The sequence below is a fragment of the Emys orbicularis genome, chromosome 9, assembly GCF_028017835.1.
Source record: "Emys orbicularis isolate rEmyOrb1 chromosome 9, rEmyOrb1.hap1, whole genome shotgun sequence".
Lineage (NCBI taxonomy): Eukaryota > Metazoa > Chordata > Testudines > Emydidae > Emys > Emys orbicularis.
Genome location: NC_088691.1, coordinates 49,966,442 through 49,985,682, shown reverse-complemented (window position 1 = coordinate 49,985,682; position 19,241 = coordinate 49,966,442). Strand labels below are relative to the sequence as shown.

The 19,241-nt window shown below is 45.2% G+C and overlaps 2 protein-coding genes across 3 annotated transcripts in view; one reads left to right on the top strand and one right to left on the bottom strand.

The window, feature by feature from the left end:
- The window catches only part of THAP4 (THAP domain containing 4), a 62,139-nt gene extending 61,105 nt beyond the window's left edge, over window positions 1-1,034 (top strand). The window contains exon 6 of the mRNA XM_065410902.1: window positions 743-1,034. Within this exon, the coding sequence (XP_065266974.1) occupies window positions 743-862 (120 nt within the window). The 3' untranslated portion in view covers window positions 863-1,034. The remainder of the gene's footprint in view (window positions 1-742) is intronic.
- Window positions 1,035-5,782: 4,748 nt separating this feature from the next.
- BOK (BCL2 family apoptosis regulator BOK) overlaps window positions 5,783-19,241 on the bottom strand; it is a 36,388-nt gene continuing 22,929 nt past the window's right edge. For both annotated transcript variants that reach the window (XM_065410890.1, XM_065410889.1), the window contains exons 4-5: window positions 14,534-14,697; window positions 5,783-7,002 (exon numbers count right to left, since the gene is read on the bottom strand). In XM_065410890.1, coding sequence (XP_065266962.1) covers window positions 6,877-7,002; window positions 14,534-14,697 — 290 coding nt within the window. In that variant the 3' untranslated portion in view covers window positions 5,783-6,876. The remainder of the gene's footprint in view (window positions 7,003-14,533; window positions 14,698-19,241) is intronic.

The following is a 19,241-nucleotide window of genomic DNA, read 5'->3' as shown; positions in this document are numbered from 1 at the left end:
AGGGCCGGCTCCAGGCACCAGCCTGGCAAGCAGGTGCTTGGGGCGGCCACTCCGGAAAGGGGCGGCAGGTCCAGCTATTCGGTGGCAATTCGGTGGACGGTCCCTCACTCCCGCTCAGAGCGAAGGACCTTCCGCCGAATTGCCGCCGCAGATCGCAATTGCGATCGCGTGTTTTTTGTTTTTTGGCTGCTTGGGGCGGCCAAAACCCTGGAGCTGGCCCTGGCAGCAGGAGATGCTTTTAAAGAGTGTGTAACCTCTGACACACAGCCTGTGTATTAGTGTGTTTGTTTCCGTTTGATGACTGGCATATTTTCTTATTTTCCATCTGCATTAATACATTTTGTCAACTGTACTTCAGTCCATCCCTCTCAGTGTACACTGTTCTCAGTGTAGGACTCAGCTGTGCAGTACAGTAGCAGCCGTCACTCTGACAGAGGTGCTTTCTCTTAGAAAGTTGCTCTCTGCTTTATTGGAGGGTACAGAGTGATTATTCCTAGTTTCGCCAGGTGCTCCTGTAACAAACCAACCTATTTGGGGGCATAGGGAAGGGAGTATTGCAGCAGTCCTTAAGATTTTGCCTGTGGAAGTCTGTCAGACATGAGAAGGGCTGGGCCAGTAACTTTCAACTAAGGAAATAAGAGCCAAGCTTATTCTAGCCCCAGATGTTGGTTTACTTCATTTTTAAAAAAAAAATGCTAACCAGAACAAAATAAAGGGCTGTGTGTGTTTATTTCCCTCTCAGATTACCAGAAAATTTAGGCTCAATTCCGATGGGAAACTAGAACAGACCGTCTCCATGGCAACCACTGCGCAGCCAATGACTCAGCACCTTCACATTACCTACAAAAAGGTGACACCTTAAAAATAGGAGAGTAGGGTTTCCCCGCAGAAAAGGCGGAGCCTGGAGCCTAAGGACAGAAGCCTATCTTGGTGACCCACATTCATACCTGATTACAGGAGGGGGAGGCTGGTGAGCTACACATGCTGTTGGGAATGTTACGCAGTTGTTTCTGTAACGGTATATATAAAAAACAAATAAAAAGCCTTTATTTTTATGGCTGTGGCTTTGAACCTTATTGCTGTGCGGGCTGTAAATTCCTCTGCTCTGGCAGTGATTAAACAAGGGGTTTCTCAGGCCTGTTCCCTAGAGAGTTAGGAGGGCTGGCAGATTCAGCCTTCTAATCTTTTATATGATCTAAACGAATCGCCACAAAAACAAAACAGGAAGATAAAAGCAGCAGCAATACAGGGTGTGACAGACAGAACTCTCCATTCCATCTAACGCAATACAGGCTAAAGATTAGGAGAGAACACCTCCTACTGTGGGACAGAGCGAACTGCCCTGGGGCCAAAACTTGCAAGGTGCTCAGCAACCACCCAGAGGTGGCAAATACCCTCACCCCCTTTACTTCAGTCGGAGTGGAGGGAGCTGAGTAGCTAGCAGTATGAAGCCCATAGAGGATCTGATCTGAATCACTAGGAGTCATTCCATTGCCCTCAGTGGGTTTTGGTCAGTCCCAGAAAAAGTCCCCTCCCAGTACAGGATGGAGGGAGCTCTGGAGATAAGAGCCACACCTTCTCTAGCTTAAATGCGGAACACAATAAAACTCACATTGACAGGCACATGATAAAGAAAAGCGCCAGAAGCTTTAAATAATGAGGGACTAATTTCTGCAGCATTTTCAGTGACCTTGGTGTCATGGTTCAGCCTTTGATTTAGCTGATATATAATATTAGAAATATCAGCAGGTCTTTGTGCAATGGAAATAAATGTGGATCTAAAATTAAAGCCTTAATACACATGAGGCAGTTTGAAAGATAGTGAAACAACTACCTTTTTGGTGTGGGAAAGAGGGATCAGACAAAGTTTTCTGAGACATGGGACTGAAAAAATTGTAACTCACTTTATATGAGAGGGAAAGCTATAACTTTGCCTAAACATTTTAAATGAATTTTGTTCAAGATTTCTTGATGAGCTATATGGCATGGGCCTAATTTTGGTAAGTCTGTCTGTTTGTTGTAGTAGCTATTTATTCCCTACACATTTTATTTGAACATTTACCACACTGTCAGGTTATGGAGGATTGTATAAAGTTCACCAAAGACTTGTGTACAGTTGTGCCAGGCATTTTTAAGCCCGGGGGTGTGGGAAGGAGGGGAACAATGTTTGGATTCAAAGAGGTTACACTCTTTTGTGAGGTTTTAAGCTCTATCTGCCAAACCACTTGGGTTCAAGGTGGTTACAGATGCTGCCAGAAGCATATTAGATTTGAATACTACAGTTTATTGTGTTTAATTGAATAGCATGTATAGTCTTCATACCACATCTCTAAGAAACTAACCCATCTACAGCAAATTTTTACATACCAATGATCATAAATACTTAGTTTAAAAACAAAAACTTAAAGAAATTATAAGTCAAGAAAACTCTGGGATAGGTGAGTAAACATGTTGTTAGACTGAGATTCTCAAAGTCATCTAGGCGGGATTTGGACACAATTTTCATTCATTTTAATTGGCCTTACTGGCTTTGTACATTCTCATGAGGATATTTTTAAAAGTAGACTTAGATTTAGATTTTCAGTGTTTCTTTAAAAGAAAGAAAGAAAGAAAATGGAAAATGAGGAAGTTTGGAGTTCATATTTATTTTACATGAGCTTTGAACTCTTTCTCCCTTGTCCCATTGTGCTATGCTTCATCCAGATAATGAAAATGCAGGTTTGATAACTGTATTCCTTTCCAGTTTTTCTGAATTATTAACAATAGGGAAAATAATGCAAATCTCAGCTTTCTCCTGTGTAGAAAAGGTAAGGTCAGCTTAGCTCTCTTAGCTGCTTTGATGGAGCTGGGAGTACAGAGTCTACAAACAGTACTAGTTAGGGGGTGGTGTGCAGCTGCTGAGGTGTTCGATCCACCTCAAGATGAGAGCTGGTCAAAATATTGCTGTTGAAAGATGCTGGACTGAAAATGGCACTTTTACAAAACAATTTCCTTTGGCCAAATATTGGGAGTTTCATCAAGAGACTTCAAAAATTAAAATTACTGGGGTTTGGATTTTCATCAAGAGTGCAGAAAATTGACAAAACAAAACTTTACTTTTTGTCAGTTTTTCATGTGGGATGGGGAAGAATAAGCATTTCCCAACCAGCTCGTGAATCACAGAAAGCTCTTCTGGCTAAGGACCACAGATAAGAAATGTACGATGGAATTTTTTTATTATTATTTACAAATAAGTTGGATGATGACTCATCAGTATCAGGTTTTCAATGGAAAGCAAATTATTAATAGTAATAATACATACAACTTACTCCTTTTTTTATTAAGCTGAATAAATTAGAGAAATTACCCAACACTCTAGGTACCCTTACCAATCACTTAAAAACACATACACAAATTTTAACCAAGAAACCAGGAGTAAACTTCTTCCCACCCCAAATAAGGAAGAATACCCCACTGTACCTAAATATTATTCTTTGAACAGTGTAGGATTTAAGCATCTTGCTGTATCAGGGCATTGCAGTATAACTGCCATATTGTGCACTACTGCAGGTATAACATCTGTTTCACTAACAAGTATTATTGTCCATACATTACTGCATGGGGTATGAAGAGCTGCACAGTATTGGCCTCAGGAGCAGCTGCATAAGCATTATTACTGCTCCAAAACCTCCAGTCCCAGAGAAGGAAGAGAGAAGAGAGTCTGCTGTGGAACATGTTCTGCCATTCCCTGAGAGCTGTTGGTTAAAATAACTCTACCGAGTCCTATTGTGCATAGTTTTTCCAGATAAGAGATTCCCAACTTAGCAGCAGCTGCACAAAGTAGACTATAAGTATTATGATGCTAGCTTAAAATGTTAGGTGAAAGACTAACATTGGCACTTTCAGGAGGGTCTGTTGCACTTGGTTCAGGGACCATGGAATGTGAGAAGAGTGTGATCGTAAAGTAACAGTCCACTACTTCAAGGATTAGAGTTCAGGGAAAACACCTTTACAAATTCCCTATTAACTGCAAAACCAGATTTTCCTCCCCATAGTGAATTTTCACAGCTTTTTCAGTGAGGATGCTCCTCTTATGTCTGCCCCTGTCAAAAAACTCCCCTTGCAGGGGCAAGTGCTGCCTGTAGTCCCATGGGGGGGGGGGACGCCTCCATGGACTTTAATAGAAGATGTATTGTACGCACGAAGGCAGATTTTAGATACAGGTGATTTTAAAAAAAATCCTTTCTGGAGCTCTTCTCAAAACAAGATTGGTAGAATGCCCCTCTGTATCACTTCACTATCAGCAGTGTTTCCTGTTTTAATCACTGGCTGCCTGTATATATAACCTCCCCCTCCCACCCACACACATTCCTCTTGAGCAATGCTAGTTTGTTTGATTATTCTTATCTTTTTGTTATACTGCCTTAATTGGTGCATTTAACTCATCAAGTGCCTTAATTTAGTGCATTTTTCCTTTGTGCTAGTGCTTTACTTACAACACATCTGTAGCCTGCAGCATTGTAATTCAAAGCAGCCTCTAAATCCTAATCTAGACAAAGATTTAATGGTGCAGTGCTGGATTCGGTTAAAATTCTAGTCAAGACAAAAAAAGGCAGGTTGTATTTTACGACATGCTAAATTAGTTGAATTAAAGCCTAGTGGGTAGTCTAGGTATTACTAGTGACGTGGAGCTGGTCTACAGATTTTGTACCATTCTAACTCTTGGTTTAGAAACCAAAGTTTACTGTACATTGAAGGGAATAAACTGTACTGATAAGCACTTTATACCAGTAGAACTGTCTTCACACTAAGGCATTGTACTGCCTTTACTAGATCTACTTCTGAACAGACAGTTCTAGCAATACAAAAACAACATTTAGACCAGCCTTTAAATGTTAGCTAGCTCAATCTATGACAATCCTAGGCCGGGTCTACGTTTAAAATTTTTGCTGGCATAGCTGTCTGTTAGGAATGTGAAAAAATAATCACATCCCTAACTGACACAGTTGTGCTGGCAATAACCCTAGTGTAGATGCTGTGATTTTAGCAAAAAAAAAGTCCTCTTGTTCATGTCTTTTTGGGGGGAATTGGTATAACGAGTAGTCGCAAAAGAACTCTTGCTGGAGTGCAATGTCTACACTGGGAGGGGTTCTGGTATAGCTCTACCTGCAAACCCTTTCCAGTGTAAACAAGGCATACGGCTGCATGCAGATTCAGTAGAAGGGGAGTGATGTGGGTTACTGCTTTTATTATGTGGAGGCAGCCAGAAGAATGCTGTTTGCTTTCTTCAAGCCCAGAGCTCCATGAGTTTTCACACCTTCAGAAGGGAAAATGCCGTTTTGCCCATATAAATATAGGATAAAGACATCCACCTCCCCAATATTCATGCATGTTCCTACTCCAGAGAAACTGGTTTTCTGAATAGTTCTAGCCTTAGGAGCAAGGCAGCTGGCAGGATCTTGACCCAGGACTAATCTGTTGGCAGTGCATCTCAGCTGAGGCTACTCAGCCATTACACCTTTGGAGACAGAGATATTTTTTAAGATGTGTTAACTAATGTGAGTTGAACCAGGCAAACTGTAGTTTTAACAGGTTAGCTGGCTGTGGTAAACCACAGAGGGGAGCTCTGCATTTACTTCACCCAGCTAATGTATAAAATCCCAGTGCAGACAAGGCAAATTGTAGTTTTAACACGTTAAATACCCTTTTTCACCAGCAGTGACCTGGCCTGAGTGTATGTCTCTCTCTGCACCACTTTAGACTGTTCTTGTATTTGTTTAAAAAACACCACATTAGTTCACAGAAGCCAAACTCCTTCTATTTTTATTGTCTATCACAAGATAAAATTGCAAGTCAGACTTTATAATTTGCTAAAGGAGAAACATTTGTCACTCTTGATACAGTTTTTCCCATTCACAACATGCTGCTCAAATGACTTTTCTCCACGTTCCCCCCACCCCATATTGTACTTATATGCTCTTGTTCTTTGGCTCCATCTGAATCTCCTTCTAGAGAAAAAATTCATCCTCATTATAATGCTCAAACAAAGCTGTCATGTGAGAAGTGATGCTTTGCTCCTATCATTTTGTTCAGCTGTGTAAATCACACTGATTGATTTCTAAACAGTCTCTGCCCCTGCTGTCCCCTTTGCAATTCTTTGTTACAATACAGTAAGTTGGTCAGTTAAAGCATGCCGTATCCCCCAGATTGAGTTGTTCTGGTAGCCCTTACACTCCCAAAGTCACAACTGGTTTGTAAATTACTTTAGCAGGGGCATCAGCTGAAGAGGGCAGCTCAGTCAAAAATCCACCACTTCACAGCCTACAAAGATATCCCCACAACCACAATGTACCATGCACAAGGGCACAATGGTCAGGCTTGGGTACAAAGGTGAAGACTGCGTTAGCCACTGATATACTGAGAAGAGCCTAACAAAGAGGACTATGGGAATTAAAGGGACAATCCATCTTTCAAGTGAGGGACACATTTTTTTCCTCTGATACAATCTCCATGTCCCCCCAGTTTCCCTGATACAGAAGTGCAAGTGTGTGACATGACCAGAAAATAAATACACGTATGAATATCCATGCCACACACAAGTAAGAGATTAGCCCATCAGTCTGCCCTGGGATGGGCTTTGACCTGGCCATGTAGAAGTCACCAAGGAGAACAAGGGCTGCAAAGGATTACTCTGAGTGTGAGAGAAGCCTCCTGTCACAGAGGAAAGGATGTTTACAGTTGGGTAGCTGCTCCCTGCTGAAGGGAGAGGAGAGAAATGTTTCTGTTGGTCCCAGCCTCTCTTCTCTTCCTCCTCTTCAGCATCAAACAGGTCTATGGTTACTGTTGCTTCTGGGTGGGGGAGGAGCTGGGGCTTGGGGCCGCATTTGGTGACTGGAATCATCTCTCTGGTAACAGCACAAAGAAGATGGCCTTCAGGAAGTGACCAAAACTACAAATGGCAGCCACAAGCCAATGGGAGCGAAGGCTGGGATCAGTATTCACCACACATTTTGTGATGTCTGCCTAAGGAGAAGGAAACAGAGATCATCAGAATACACAGAACCACACTCTCCCCTACCACCTTCAATAGCATATCCTGGCCTCAGAAACTGTCTTACACCATGCCTCCTGCTGGGTGAAGCTGGGACTGGCTCACCACTGCCCCCAGCCAGCAATACAACACCATTTCCCCTGTGGTGCCTCCTTGCAGCAACATGAGTGCTATGAGCACCATCTCTGGCATTGCCACCCCCTGTAAGCTGTTAAATGATGCCTGAAGGCACTATTGAGCTCTGAAAGATTTATTCATCTCATTCTGCACCATCTTCATTCACACTGTCTTCCAACTGGGTTGCTGAACATTCTGTTCATGTGACAGCAAAATAAACTCTCTCCCCTTTCAAAAAGGACATCCTCAGTAATACCCTCTTCACCCACCTTCCTGCCTCCTTAGTAACAACCAGATTCTGCGCAAAGATTGGGCTGTTTAATTTCAGCTCAGATTGCTTTTACTTTTTCTCTTGCCTTAATGTTTTATTTGGATCTCAGTTGGCCAAATCAACCCCCCCGTCTTAAGCTTTGTCTGTTGACATGTGTTCATTGGCACGGATGCCTCCTAGACATGTGGGCTGACCTCAAAACTAGCTGCCCAGAGTGATCCTTAAGTAGTTAGGGGAATGTAAGCTGACCTGGGGAGAGAGGGGGAAACCAACCTAACAGCAAATTCATGTTAGAAGGGAAATCTTCTGGCACTGAAAAGGTGAGGGTGGAAAACCTTTAGAGAGCTGGAACAGGACTGTGTTGCACAGAAAACTGCATCTTTGGAGAAAAACTCAAATGTAGATTGTCCCAGCAATGCAAAATAGCTGGCTTTGTAAACTGAGTCAGGAGATCTGGATTCTCTTTCAGCTTCTGCCATAGATTTCCTGGTGACCTTCAGCAAATTAACATGTCCCAAGTGGTTGTGGAAGTGGCCACAGATTTTGTGATGCCCAATTTATGACACAAGCCCAGTATTTTCTCACAATGCTACAGTCTTAGTCTTTGGGGGCTTCAGACTCTCAGCACCTTTGAAAATGAGCCCCCATGTGCATCTCAACTTGGTCACCTAAAGCTAGTGGGAAGTTTGGGCCTTATTCTGTGCCTTGAGTTCCCCATCTGTAAAATGAGGCTAATGCTGACAGAGCTCATGGAAGTAGTATGAAGTTTAATTCAGTAGTGTTTGAAGAGCTGTCTGAGCCTCTTAGATGGAAGGCAGTGTAGAAAAATAAAGTATTATGTTATAACCACACCCTTGCCTTTCCCAGTAGCCTGGCCTCTCAGGTTTAGGATTACCTCCGTTTTTCATACACCCAACAATCCATTCCTAGAGCATTCCAATACTCTTAACAGGGAGCTCTGGTGAGCAGGGGTTGATGTAGGGTTTGCACCTATTGAAGGCACTGCTTGTTGAGGCACTGACATCAATGGGAGCAGAATTGGGCCCTTCATGGGGAATTGTGATATGAACTATCCCAAACAATGTAAAGGTATATGCAAAACCCTATATTAATGCCATCTGTGCCTGATGTCATAAGAGTTAGGAAAATCAGAGCTAGTGTGCCAATGGCAACCTTAGTGCAGCATTGTGAGAAATCTACATTCCAAGATGGGTCTTATAGTCCGTGCAAAGTGCGGTCTTACACTCAAGATGATGGCATTTCTTTGTTTGTCTGGATGTAAATTAAAGAGAGAGCTTTTGAATGCTCCATCTCATCAATTTCAAAATTGCATGGAATGGTCTTGGTATCAATGGGCAGAAGTCTATTGATTTTGGTGAAATTGAAGAACCAGAAAGGGGAAATGGGGGACACTTGGCGCTCCTGACATCTGATTAGCAGAGCACAACTTCAGCCACTTCTGTAATTGCTTAGAGATCTAAGAACCAGTTGATGGGAACCATTAACATCTTCCAGTATAGCAATGCCTACCCCCATCTCAGCTCTGTCCATTCCCCCAATTGAATTTAAAATGGTGACACCCTGAATGACTTCTCTCTGACAGAAAGAAAATAAATAAAAATGGGGCAGGGGTGAGGAAGGAGGGAATAAGAGGGTATGCGGGGCATACAGAGCCCCTGGCACAGGGGGAAAGCAGGGGGGCACACACAGAGCCCCTGCTATGGGGACTGGGAGAGAAGTAAGGTGTCCTTGGTGTGTGCAATGAAGTGTGTGCCGCCCTGCCCTCGTTGTTATATAATCACTCTGGATGCAGCAATGCTACCTGTGTGTATCTACGACTCTTCAACAAGGTGACGTTTAAACATCAGTCAGGAGCAGAAAGGTTGTTGCAATTAATCTGAATAATTTAGATTACTAAGGGCCTGAATCTGCCACTCTAAGGCAATTAGAGTGGTTCACTAGTGGTAAACTAGGTTCACCGGGGGAAGGAGACCAAAGCCCTGAGGTAAGTGGGGAAGTGGGATGCCAGGAGGAAGCACGAGCAGGAGAGCGCAAGAGGGGAGGACTCCTGCCTCACACTGAGAAAGCAGGATGATCAGCAAGTTATCTTAAGTGCCCATACACAAATGCAAGAAACCTGGGAAACAAGCAGGGAGAACTGGCACAGTCAATGAATTATGATGTGATTGGAATAACAGAGACCTGGTGGGATAAATCAAATGACTGGAGTACTGTCATGGATGGATATAAACTGTTCAGGAAGGACTGGCAGGGCAGAAAAGGTGGAGGAGTTGCATTGTATGTAAGAGCAGTATGACTGCTCAGAGCTCCAGTATGAAACTGCAGAAAAACCTGAGAGTCTGTGGATTAAATTTAGAAGTGTGAGCAACAAGAGTGATGTCATGGTGGGAGTCTGCTATAGACCACCAGACCAGGGGGGATGAGGTGGACGAGGCTTTCTTCTGGCAACTAATAGAAGTTACTAGATCACAGGCCCTGGTTCTCACGGGGGACTTCAATCACCCTGATATCTGCTTGGAGAGCAATACAGCAATGCACAGACAATCCAGGAAGTTTTTGGAAAGTGTAGGGGACAATTTCCTGGTGCAAGTGCTGGAGGAACCAACTAGGGGCAGAGCTCTTCTTGACCTGCTGCTCACAAACAGGGAAGAATTAGGGGGGGAAGCAAAAGTGGATGGGAACCTGGGAGGCAGTGACCATGAGATGGTCGAGTTCAGGATCCTGACACAAGGAAGAAAGGAGAGCAGCAAAATACGGACCCTGGACTTCAGAAAAGCAGACTTTGACTCCCTCAGGGAACTGATGGGCAGGATCCCCAGGGAGAATAACATGAGGGGGAAAGGAGTCCAGGAGAGCTGGCTGTATTTTAAAGAATCCTTATTGAGGTTGAAGGAACAAACCATCCCGATGTTTAGAAAGAATAGTAAATATGGCAGGCGACCAGCTTGGCTTAACAGTGGAATCCTTGCTGACCTTAAACACAAAAAAGAAGCTTACAAGAAGTGGAAGACTGGACAAATGACCAGGGAGGAGTATAAAAATATTGCTCAGGTGTGCAGGAGTGAAATCAGGAAGGCCAAATCACACTTGGAGTTGCAGCTAGCAAGAGATGTTATGAGTAACAAGAAGGGTTTCTTCAGGTACGTTAGCAACAAGAAGAAAGTCAAGGAAAGTGTGGGCCCCTTACTGAATGAGGGAGGCAACCTAGTGACAGAGGATGTGGAAAAAGCTAATGTACTCAGTGCTTTTTTTGCCTCTGTCTTCACAAACAAAGTCAGCTCCCAGACTGGGAGGGGTGACCAGCCCTCTGTGGAGAAAGAAGTGGTTCAGGACAATTTAGAAAAGGTGGACGAGCACAAGTCCATGGGGCTGGATGCGCTGCATCCGAGGGTGCTAAAGGAATTAGCGGATGTGATTGCAGAGCCATTGGCCATTATCTTTGGAAACTCATGGCGATCAGGGGAGGTCCTGGATGACTGGAAAAAGGCTAATGTAGTGCCCATCTTTAAAAAAGGGAAGGAGGAGGATCCGGGGAACTACAGGCCAGTCAGCCTCACCTCAGTCCCTGGAAAAATCATGGAGCAGGTCCTCAAGGAATCAATTCTGATGCACTTAGAGGAGAGGAAAGTGATCAGGAACAGTCAGCATGGATTCACCAAGGGCAAGTCATGCCTGACTAACCTAATTGCCTTCTATGATGAGATAACTGGCTCTGTGGATGAGGGGAAAGCAGTGGATGTGTTATTCCTTGACTTTAGCAAAGCTTTTGATATCGTGTCCCCACAGTATTCTTGCCGGCAAGTTAAAGAAATATGGGCTGGATGAATGGACTATAAGGTGGATAGAAAGCTGGCTAGATCATCGGGCTCAACGGGTAGTGATCAATGGCTCCATGTCTAATTGGCAGCCGGTATCAAGCCAGTTTTGTTCAATATCTTCATTAATGATCTGGAGGATGGCGTTGACTGCACCCTCAGCAAGTTTGCAGATGACACTAAACTGGGAGGAGTGGTAAATACACTGGAGGGTAGGGATAGGATACAGAGGGACCTAAACAAATTAGAGGATTGGGCCAAAAGAAATCTGATGAGGTTCAACAAGGACAAGTGCAGAGTCCTGCACTTAGGACGGAAGAATCCCATGCACTGCTACAGACTAGGGACCGAGTGGCTAGGCAGCAGTTCTGCAGAAAAGGACCTAGGGGTTACAGTGGACGAGAAGCTGGATATGAGTCAACAGTGTGCCCTTGTTGCCAAGAAGGCTAACGGCATTTTGGGCTGTATAAGTAGGGGCATTACCAGCAGATTGAGGGACATGATCATTCCCCTCTATTCGGCATTGGTGAGGCCTCATCTGGAGTACTTTGTCCAGTTTTGGGCCCCACACTACAAGAAGGATGTGGAAAAATTGGAAAGAGTCCAGTGGAGGGCAACAAAATGATTAGCAAAAAAAGCGAGGAGTCCTTGTGGCACCTTAGAGACTAACAAATTTATTTGGGCATAAACTGATCTGATGAAGTGGGTTCTAGCCCACGAAAGCTTATGCCCAAATAAATTTGTTAGTCTCTGAGGTGCCACAAGGACACCTCGTTTTTTTTGCTGATACAGACTAACACGGCTACCACTGAAAAATGATTAGGGGGCTGGAGCACATGACTTATGAGGAGAAGCTGAGGGAACTGGGATTGTTTAGTCTGCAGTAGAGAAGAATGAGGGGGGACTTGATAGCTGCTTTCAACTACCTGAAAGGGAGTTCCAAAGAGGATGGATCTAGACTGTTCTCAGTGGTGGCAGATGACAGAACAAGGAATAATTGTCTCAAGTTGCAGTGGGGGAGGTTTAGGTTGGATATTGTGAAAAACTATTTCACTAGGAGGGTGGTGAAGCACTGGAATGGGTTACCTAGGGAGGTGGTGGAATCTCCTTCCTTAGAGGTTTTTAAGGTCAGGCTTGACGAAGCCCTGGCTGGAATGATTTAGTTGGGGATTGGTCCTGCTTTGAGGGGGTTGGACTAGATGATCTCCTGAGGTCCCATCCAACCCTGATATTCTATGATTCTATGAATTGGAGAGACAAGGTGGGTGAGGCAATATCTTTTATCAGACCCACCTTGTCTCTCTAACATCTTGGGACCAACACTACACTGCATACTCTAAGTCAACTGAGGGCCTGTTTCTGCCAGGGTTACTCTTGGAGTAAGGTACCAATCAGCACAACTAACTGAGAATACCATCTATTCTACAACTCAATGCATTGGTGGAGACATCATTGGTCTGTATCTCCAGTCAATGGATGGAACCATTGCCTCACTCCCAGACCCCCTTGTTAATAACTCTTCCCAGCAGGGGCCCCTACATGTCTGAGCCCTGCTTGGCCTGAAAAAACTTGCTTTCCCAGTCCAAAGCATTGGAAAGCCAAATGTTTCAAAGTTGGAAGGTGCCTGCTTTTTCCAAACATTATTTGGTTAACAGTACTTAAGCCAAGTGTTAAATTAACCAGCGTTTACCTGATAAAGCATTGGAAATGAGAGTTTCAAAGCTGTTAATTAAATCATTATTTCAGTCGTGCTGGGCTCCGATAAGCCGTTGTGACAGCACTTTGCTGGCTTACTGCTATTCAGCAAACATTGTTTAGCAACTTGCTCTTCTTTACTGTTACTAGTTTGTAGCAACTGGAATTTGTTATATTCCATGGGGATTTTCTTTGTAAAGAGAGTCCTGCTGGAGGTGATTCCTGAGGCTGTGAACTCCTCCCATGTGGGGTGACGCCCTAACGGGTTAATTACTGTTTCCTCCCATGAAGGGGGAGCGTGGGAGCTGGCTGCCTGCTGCAGTCTTTCAGCTGCCTATCCGAGGTCTCCGTACGGGCTTTCCTGTATCAGCACAGAGTACGGTGGCCTCTCTTGGCAGTCCCATCCCTGGTATGTGCATATGAGACAGGAGGCGGGTGCACAGGGGAAACTCGGATTCAGTGCCAAGACAAATGAATGGCAGGGCAGGGCAGGCAGCAGACGAAAGGCCCTCCTGGAACAGCCGTTTAGTTTTGGCCAGTTTGTGAGCAGGGCTGGGACGTCTCCCACAGAAATGCCCAGGTCAAGGCGAAGAACACTGAGGGAAACAAGTGCAGCCTGGAAGAGAGGATTGGCAGCAGTCCACTGCTCGGAAGAAATCATGTCTGCATTTCTAAAGGGAAGTGTCACCTTCCTCCAGCCCAGGGTCAGCTACTCGCTGACAAGCGCATGTCAGAGACAGCCTGCGACTCAGAGTGCAGGCAGCAGATACAATATATTGGTTTGATGTGTCAGACTTGTAGCTCCTAGTTTTTAAAATAAGGGACCAGCAGCTAGTATAAATCAGCCTAGCTTCAACAAATTCAATGGAACTCCACTGATTGCAGCTGCTGGGGCTCTGACCCCTCATGCGGGGGCTGCTAAGCTCAGGGAATTGAAAAGAGGCAGGGGTTTGTTCACATCCACTGCAGGTAGCTAGCACTGGTCCGACAACCACAGCTATACTAGGGAGAGTTACACATTTAGTTATACAGGTAGCACCACAAAGCTGGGTCTGGGCCGGGATATGAAGTGAGAGGTTTTTAATAGCCACATAAACAAGTGATGTTTACATGCTAAACCTTCCCCTTTGGAACTGTGCAGGCAGGTTACAGATGAAATAATTTTCCTAGAGACTGAACGAAGAGGCCAGCAGCAGTTGTTCATGTTACAAGACTCCTGCAGTTTGCACACTCTCACGACCACTAGCAGCTGGCACCAAAGAGGCTCAGGACTGGAAGAGAAAAGGTACTTGCAGGCAGGATGCAGTTAGGCTGGCAGAGTGGCACAGGAAGTAGAGGATTAGAATAGCCGGAGTTGTTTCAAGGCAGGACTGAGATGTAGGAACAAAGCTGTGCCGAGGCCAGTACTGGTGTAAACAGGACTACTGGAGGTCAGAACTGAAGTAGGTTGGCGGAGCAGTGGCAGGGAAGCTTGCAAAAACCTAGCTATAGCTTAAGGGGTCACTCTTGGTTTCACTAACACTGGGAACATCCCCATAATCATTCACAATTTAAAGCAAGCATGAGAAATTCAACACCTCTTACCCAGCCTCCTCGCCTCTTCAGCCACGTCACCAAGGTCTTGCGGACAAACTCTCCCAGGCAGTCCACAATGGCATGCACCATTGCTGGCTGGGCCTGTCTGACGCAGTCCACAGCCAGCCCAGCAGCCACAGCATAGAGAGACACGACCTTGCCCCATGTTATGCCTGCAGGAAGACGGGATAACATTCATTTTCACACACGTTTGCTGCGGAGTTGGGGCTGGCAGAAGCCGAGATGAGTTTCTCTCTGTATGTTTGTGCAGCTTTCCTAGTTCAGGTGCAGTAGCAGCTCTGCATCTTCCTGCTCTGGAGAGCATAGTCTACACTAAGGTGCAGTGATTGGGGAAGTGGTGCCCCACCTTCAAGAGCAGAAGCAGGGGACTTTAACACATATCCATTCCTAGATGTGCTTTGATCTCACATCAGTCCCAGTTCTACAGTTAAATGGCTTCCAGCACACTTGACCCCTGTGCAGCAGAGTGCAGAAAGCTGACCAGACCACCAAAGCAGTGACTGATGCACTGTGGGACAGAAGTAGGAGGAGTAGCTGTACCAGTGGGGCTATTATGCCATTGATTCTCACCCATACCCACACTGCACCAGTGGAAACCGACATGAGTGGATCACATGGTGGTTAGCCATGCTCAATGCACGTCCTAGCCAAACAGCAGTGTGATCCTCTGTGCCCTGCTGGGAGCATGTGTGTGATGTGAAGTGTGTTACAGCACCCTAAGGGGCCCAGACCCTGGCTAGTACTCCACACCTCTCCAGTGTGGACACAGCTTTACTGTTACGTCACTAGACCAAGCTGCACAGCCAGGCAGTCGCAGCAGAATGACAACTTGGCACACTGCAGAGGGAGGACTTCTTCACAGTGACTTATGGCCCAATATTCATCTGAAAGGGAGGCAAGGATGCAGGGCCTAGAGCATGTGCCAGGAGGCATGGATATCCTACACACAATACCACATTCTGAAAATTAAATGAACCCCCCAAAAGTTTTGGTGCCATGCCTAGATCTAGTTTGAATGGCACTGTACGGCCTAGGGACCTGCATGTGTGTGTTGGGGGAGTGGAATGTTGGTCAGTTATCTAATCTCCCTGACAGCAGAGCTTCCTGCAAGGCTGACCTGCCAGAAGCAAGTGCCCCCTAGAAGTCATACCAGCAGCATTCATCTTCCTGTTCTGTTAGCGCTACTGATAAGCACTCCACAACCATGAGCTCAGCACTGGGCACAGTCCCATGTGCTTTGCCAGAGGGCGGCGATGGACAGCTCAATGCTGAAGAGTTACGGCCAGAGATCCCTTGCAGTGCTATTAAGGTGACCTATGACCCGGAAACTTGACCCTCTCCCAGCCATACAAGAGAAGCAGCACAGCACAATGGCGTTGTCTCACTAAACCTCAGAGCCGAATGAGAGGAACATTTTCCCATTACTCTATTATTTTAGATAGCAATTGTTAACAAGCAGGCGGTGAGACATTTTACAGTTCTAGAGTTCGGTGTAGCCTGCTCAAGGCCTCTCCCAGCTGCAGGCAGAACCCATGTGAAGCACCGGTAGCGCAAAGCCATGCAGAGAAGCTGTTGCCTGAAGGTGGTCTGAAGGAAAACACAGCCATACAAGAGGGGAGAGGAATTATCTTATTCAACATATTTCAGGAGTGAAAAGGAAACGAGCCAGGGACAAGAAATTGGATGTGCTCAGGGAAATGTCATTTCGTAAGAAAGCAAACTATGAATGGAGAGGGGTAACTAGTGGTGTTCCCCAAGGCTCAGTCCTAGGACCAATCCTATTCAACTTATTCATAAATGATCTGGAGAAAGGGGTAAAAAATGAGGTGGCAAAGTTTGCAGACGATACTAAACTGCTCAAGATAGTTAAGACCAAAGCAGACTGTGAAGAACTTCAAAAAGATCTCACAAAACTAAGTGATTGGGCAACAAAATGGCAAATGAAATTTAATGTGGATAAATGTAAAGTAATGCACATTGGGAAAAATAACCCCAACTATACATACAATATGATGGGGGCTAATTTAGCCACAATGAATCAGGAAAAATATCTTGGAGTCATTGTGGGCAGTTCTCTGAAGACATCCATGCAGTGTGCAGAGGCAGTCAGAAAAGCAAACAGGATGTTAGGAATCATTAACATAGATAGAGAATAAGACTGAGAATATATTATTGCCCTTATATAAATCGATGATACGCCCACATCTCAAATACTGCGTACAGATGTGGTCTCCTGATCTCAAAAAAGATATACTGGCACTAGAAAAGGTTCAGAGAAGGGCAACTAAAATGATTAGGGATTTGGAACGGGTCCCATATGAGGAGAGATTAAAGAGGCTAGGACTTTTCAGCTTGGAAAAGAGGAGACTAAGGGGGGATATGATAGAGGTATATAAAATCATGAGTGATGTGGAGAAAGTAGATAAGGAAAAGTTATTTACTTACTCCCATAATACAAAAACTAGGGGCCACCAAATGAAATTAATGGGCAGCAGGTTTAAAACAAATACAAGGAAATTCTTCTTCACACAGCGCACAGTCAACGTGTGGAACTCCTTGCCTGAGGAGGTTATAACAGCGTTTAAAAGAGAACTGGATAAATTCATGGAGGTTAAGTCCATTAATGGCTATTAGCCAGGATGGGTAAGGAATGGTGTCCTTAGCCTCTGTTTGTTAGAGGGTGGAGATGGATGGCAGGAGAGAGATCACTTGATCATTACCTGTTAGGTTCACTCCATCTGGGGCACCTGGCATTGGCCACTGTCGGTAGACAGGATACTGGGCTAGATGGACCTTTGGTCTGACCCTGTACGGCCGTTCTAATGTTCTTATGTTTCTTATGAAACACGCGTTGGCTGGTGCAGCATTTCTGCTGCAGAGAGTCCACCTCTTGCCTTCAGAGTACTTCCAAAGCCACCAGCACCTGAGACACTGGAGAGCTAGAGACATATTCAGGAGGAGTCTCTCTTGCTTTTTACATTGGAGTTCCTCTTCTCTCCTCTCCATTTACTCCACTCCATTACACAGCACGTGAATTTCAACAATGGGTTCCCGTGATAATTCTACCCAGTGACCAAAAGGGACCTACAAGCAGGGCTGGCCTTACCATGAGGCGAATTGAGGCGGCCGCCTCAGGTGCCAGACTGTGGGGGGGCCCCACTAGGACCCAGAATGTAGAAAATTGTGTCTGCTGCTGGTGCATACGTATTCTCTCTGCTCTAGATGCACAGAGATGGTGGAGTGCTGTGCTGGAGGAAGGAGGGCACAAGAGATATAACAGGCAGGCAGGAGAAAAGGTGAGAGGGAATAACAGAAAGCAACAGGAGCTGAAAGGAGAGAGAGGAGGAGGAGCCTCTTATGTACCTCTCTAGCACCCCCAGGAGCCTGGACTGATTAACACCAGCTTCTCAGGGAACTTCTCGTTTCCTGCTGCTTCCCTGAACCCACTTGAGGAGAACAGGCAGTCAACTGAAGTAATAGGAGCCAGTTAGGCCCTTAAGACGCTGATATCTTCCCTCACTCAGGCCCTGCTACCAGCCTGCTTATTTGTCCCCTTCAATTGAGTGTTGAGAGCCACTATAGCTGGCACAGAACAGCAGTCATGAGTGAAAGAAGAAAACGCCCCTCTGGGGCAGCATTCAGAAAAAGAAAGCAAGCAAAGGAAGCTTTTCTATCTAAGCAGGAAGGAGTTCTCCTGAGATACATAGACACAAATGTTCACGGTGAGCCTTCCGGCCCCAGTGAGGATGTGAGTGGTGAGGAGATGCCTGATCTTCCAGATAGTCAGAATGCAGGTGACCTGGCAGCTACTGCAGCATCCATATCTCCATCTCAAATGGATGTAACCATGCACATTCCTGAAGAAAAGTGTAGATCAGAGAAGAGTGTGGTGGAGGCGCAAGAAACAGCTGCTGCTGAGGTTAGTTCCTTAAGTCTAGATGATCCAGGACTGTGGACCCACTTGAGCAGTAGCCTGAAGGACTTCCTTGTACTGCATGGGCCACAGCAAGTGAAAAACTTCATGTTCCCCAAAGACAATGAAAATAGAAGTTTCCATCCAACACATTACTGGCGTGAAATCCCCAATGGTGACAAAGTGGAGAGGCCATGGCTTATGTACTCAAAAATCCAGAATGCTGCATACTGTTTTTGTTGCAAACTCTTCCAGTCTAATGTTCCAGCCACATTGGGTTCTACAGGAACAAAGGACTGGAAAAATCTGGCTAGAAATCTGGCATGCCATGAGAAGGCAGCAAATCACCAGAGAGCATTCCATAGGTGGAAAGAGCTTGAGAGGAGACTAAGGTTAAAGGCCACCATAGATGATCAGCATCAAGAGAAGATTGCATCAGAGTCTCTTTACTGGCAAAATGTTCTGAAAAGGCTCATTGCCATTGTGCGAATGCTTGCCACCCAAAACCTAGCACTGCGTGGCACTTCAGATCAGCTGTATGTGCCAAACAATGGAAACTTCCTTAAAATTGTGGAGTTGATGGCTGAGTTTGATGCTGTATTCCAGGAGCATCTAAGAAGAGTCACCACCCAAGAAATGTACACCCCACTATCTTGGAAAAACAATTCAAAATGAGATCATACAGTTACTGGCAACTAAAGTCAAACAGAAGATTGTGGCAGATCTGAAGTCAGCAAGATATTACTCTGTTATTCTGGACTGCACACCTGACATCAGCCATAC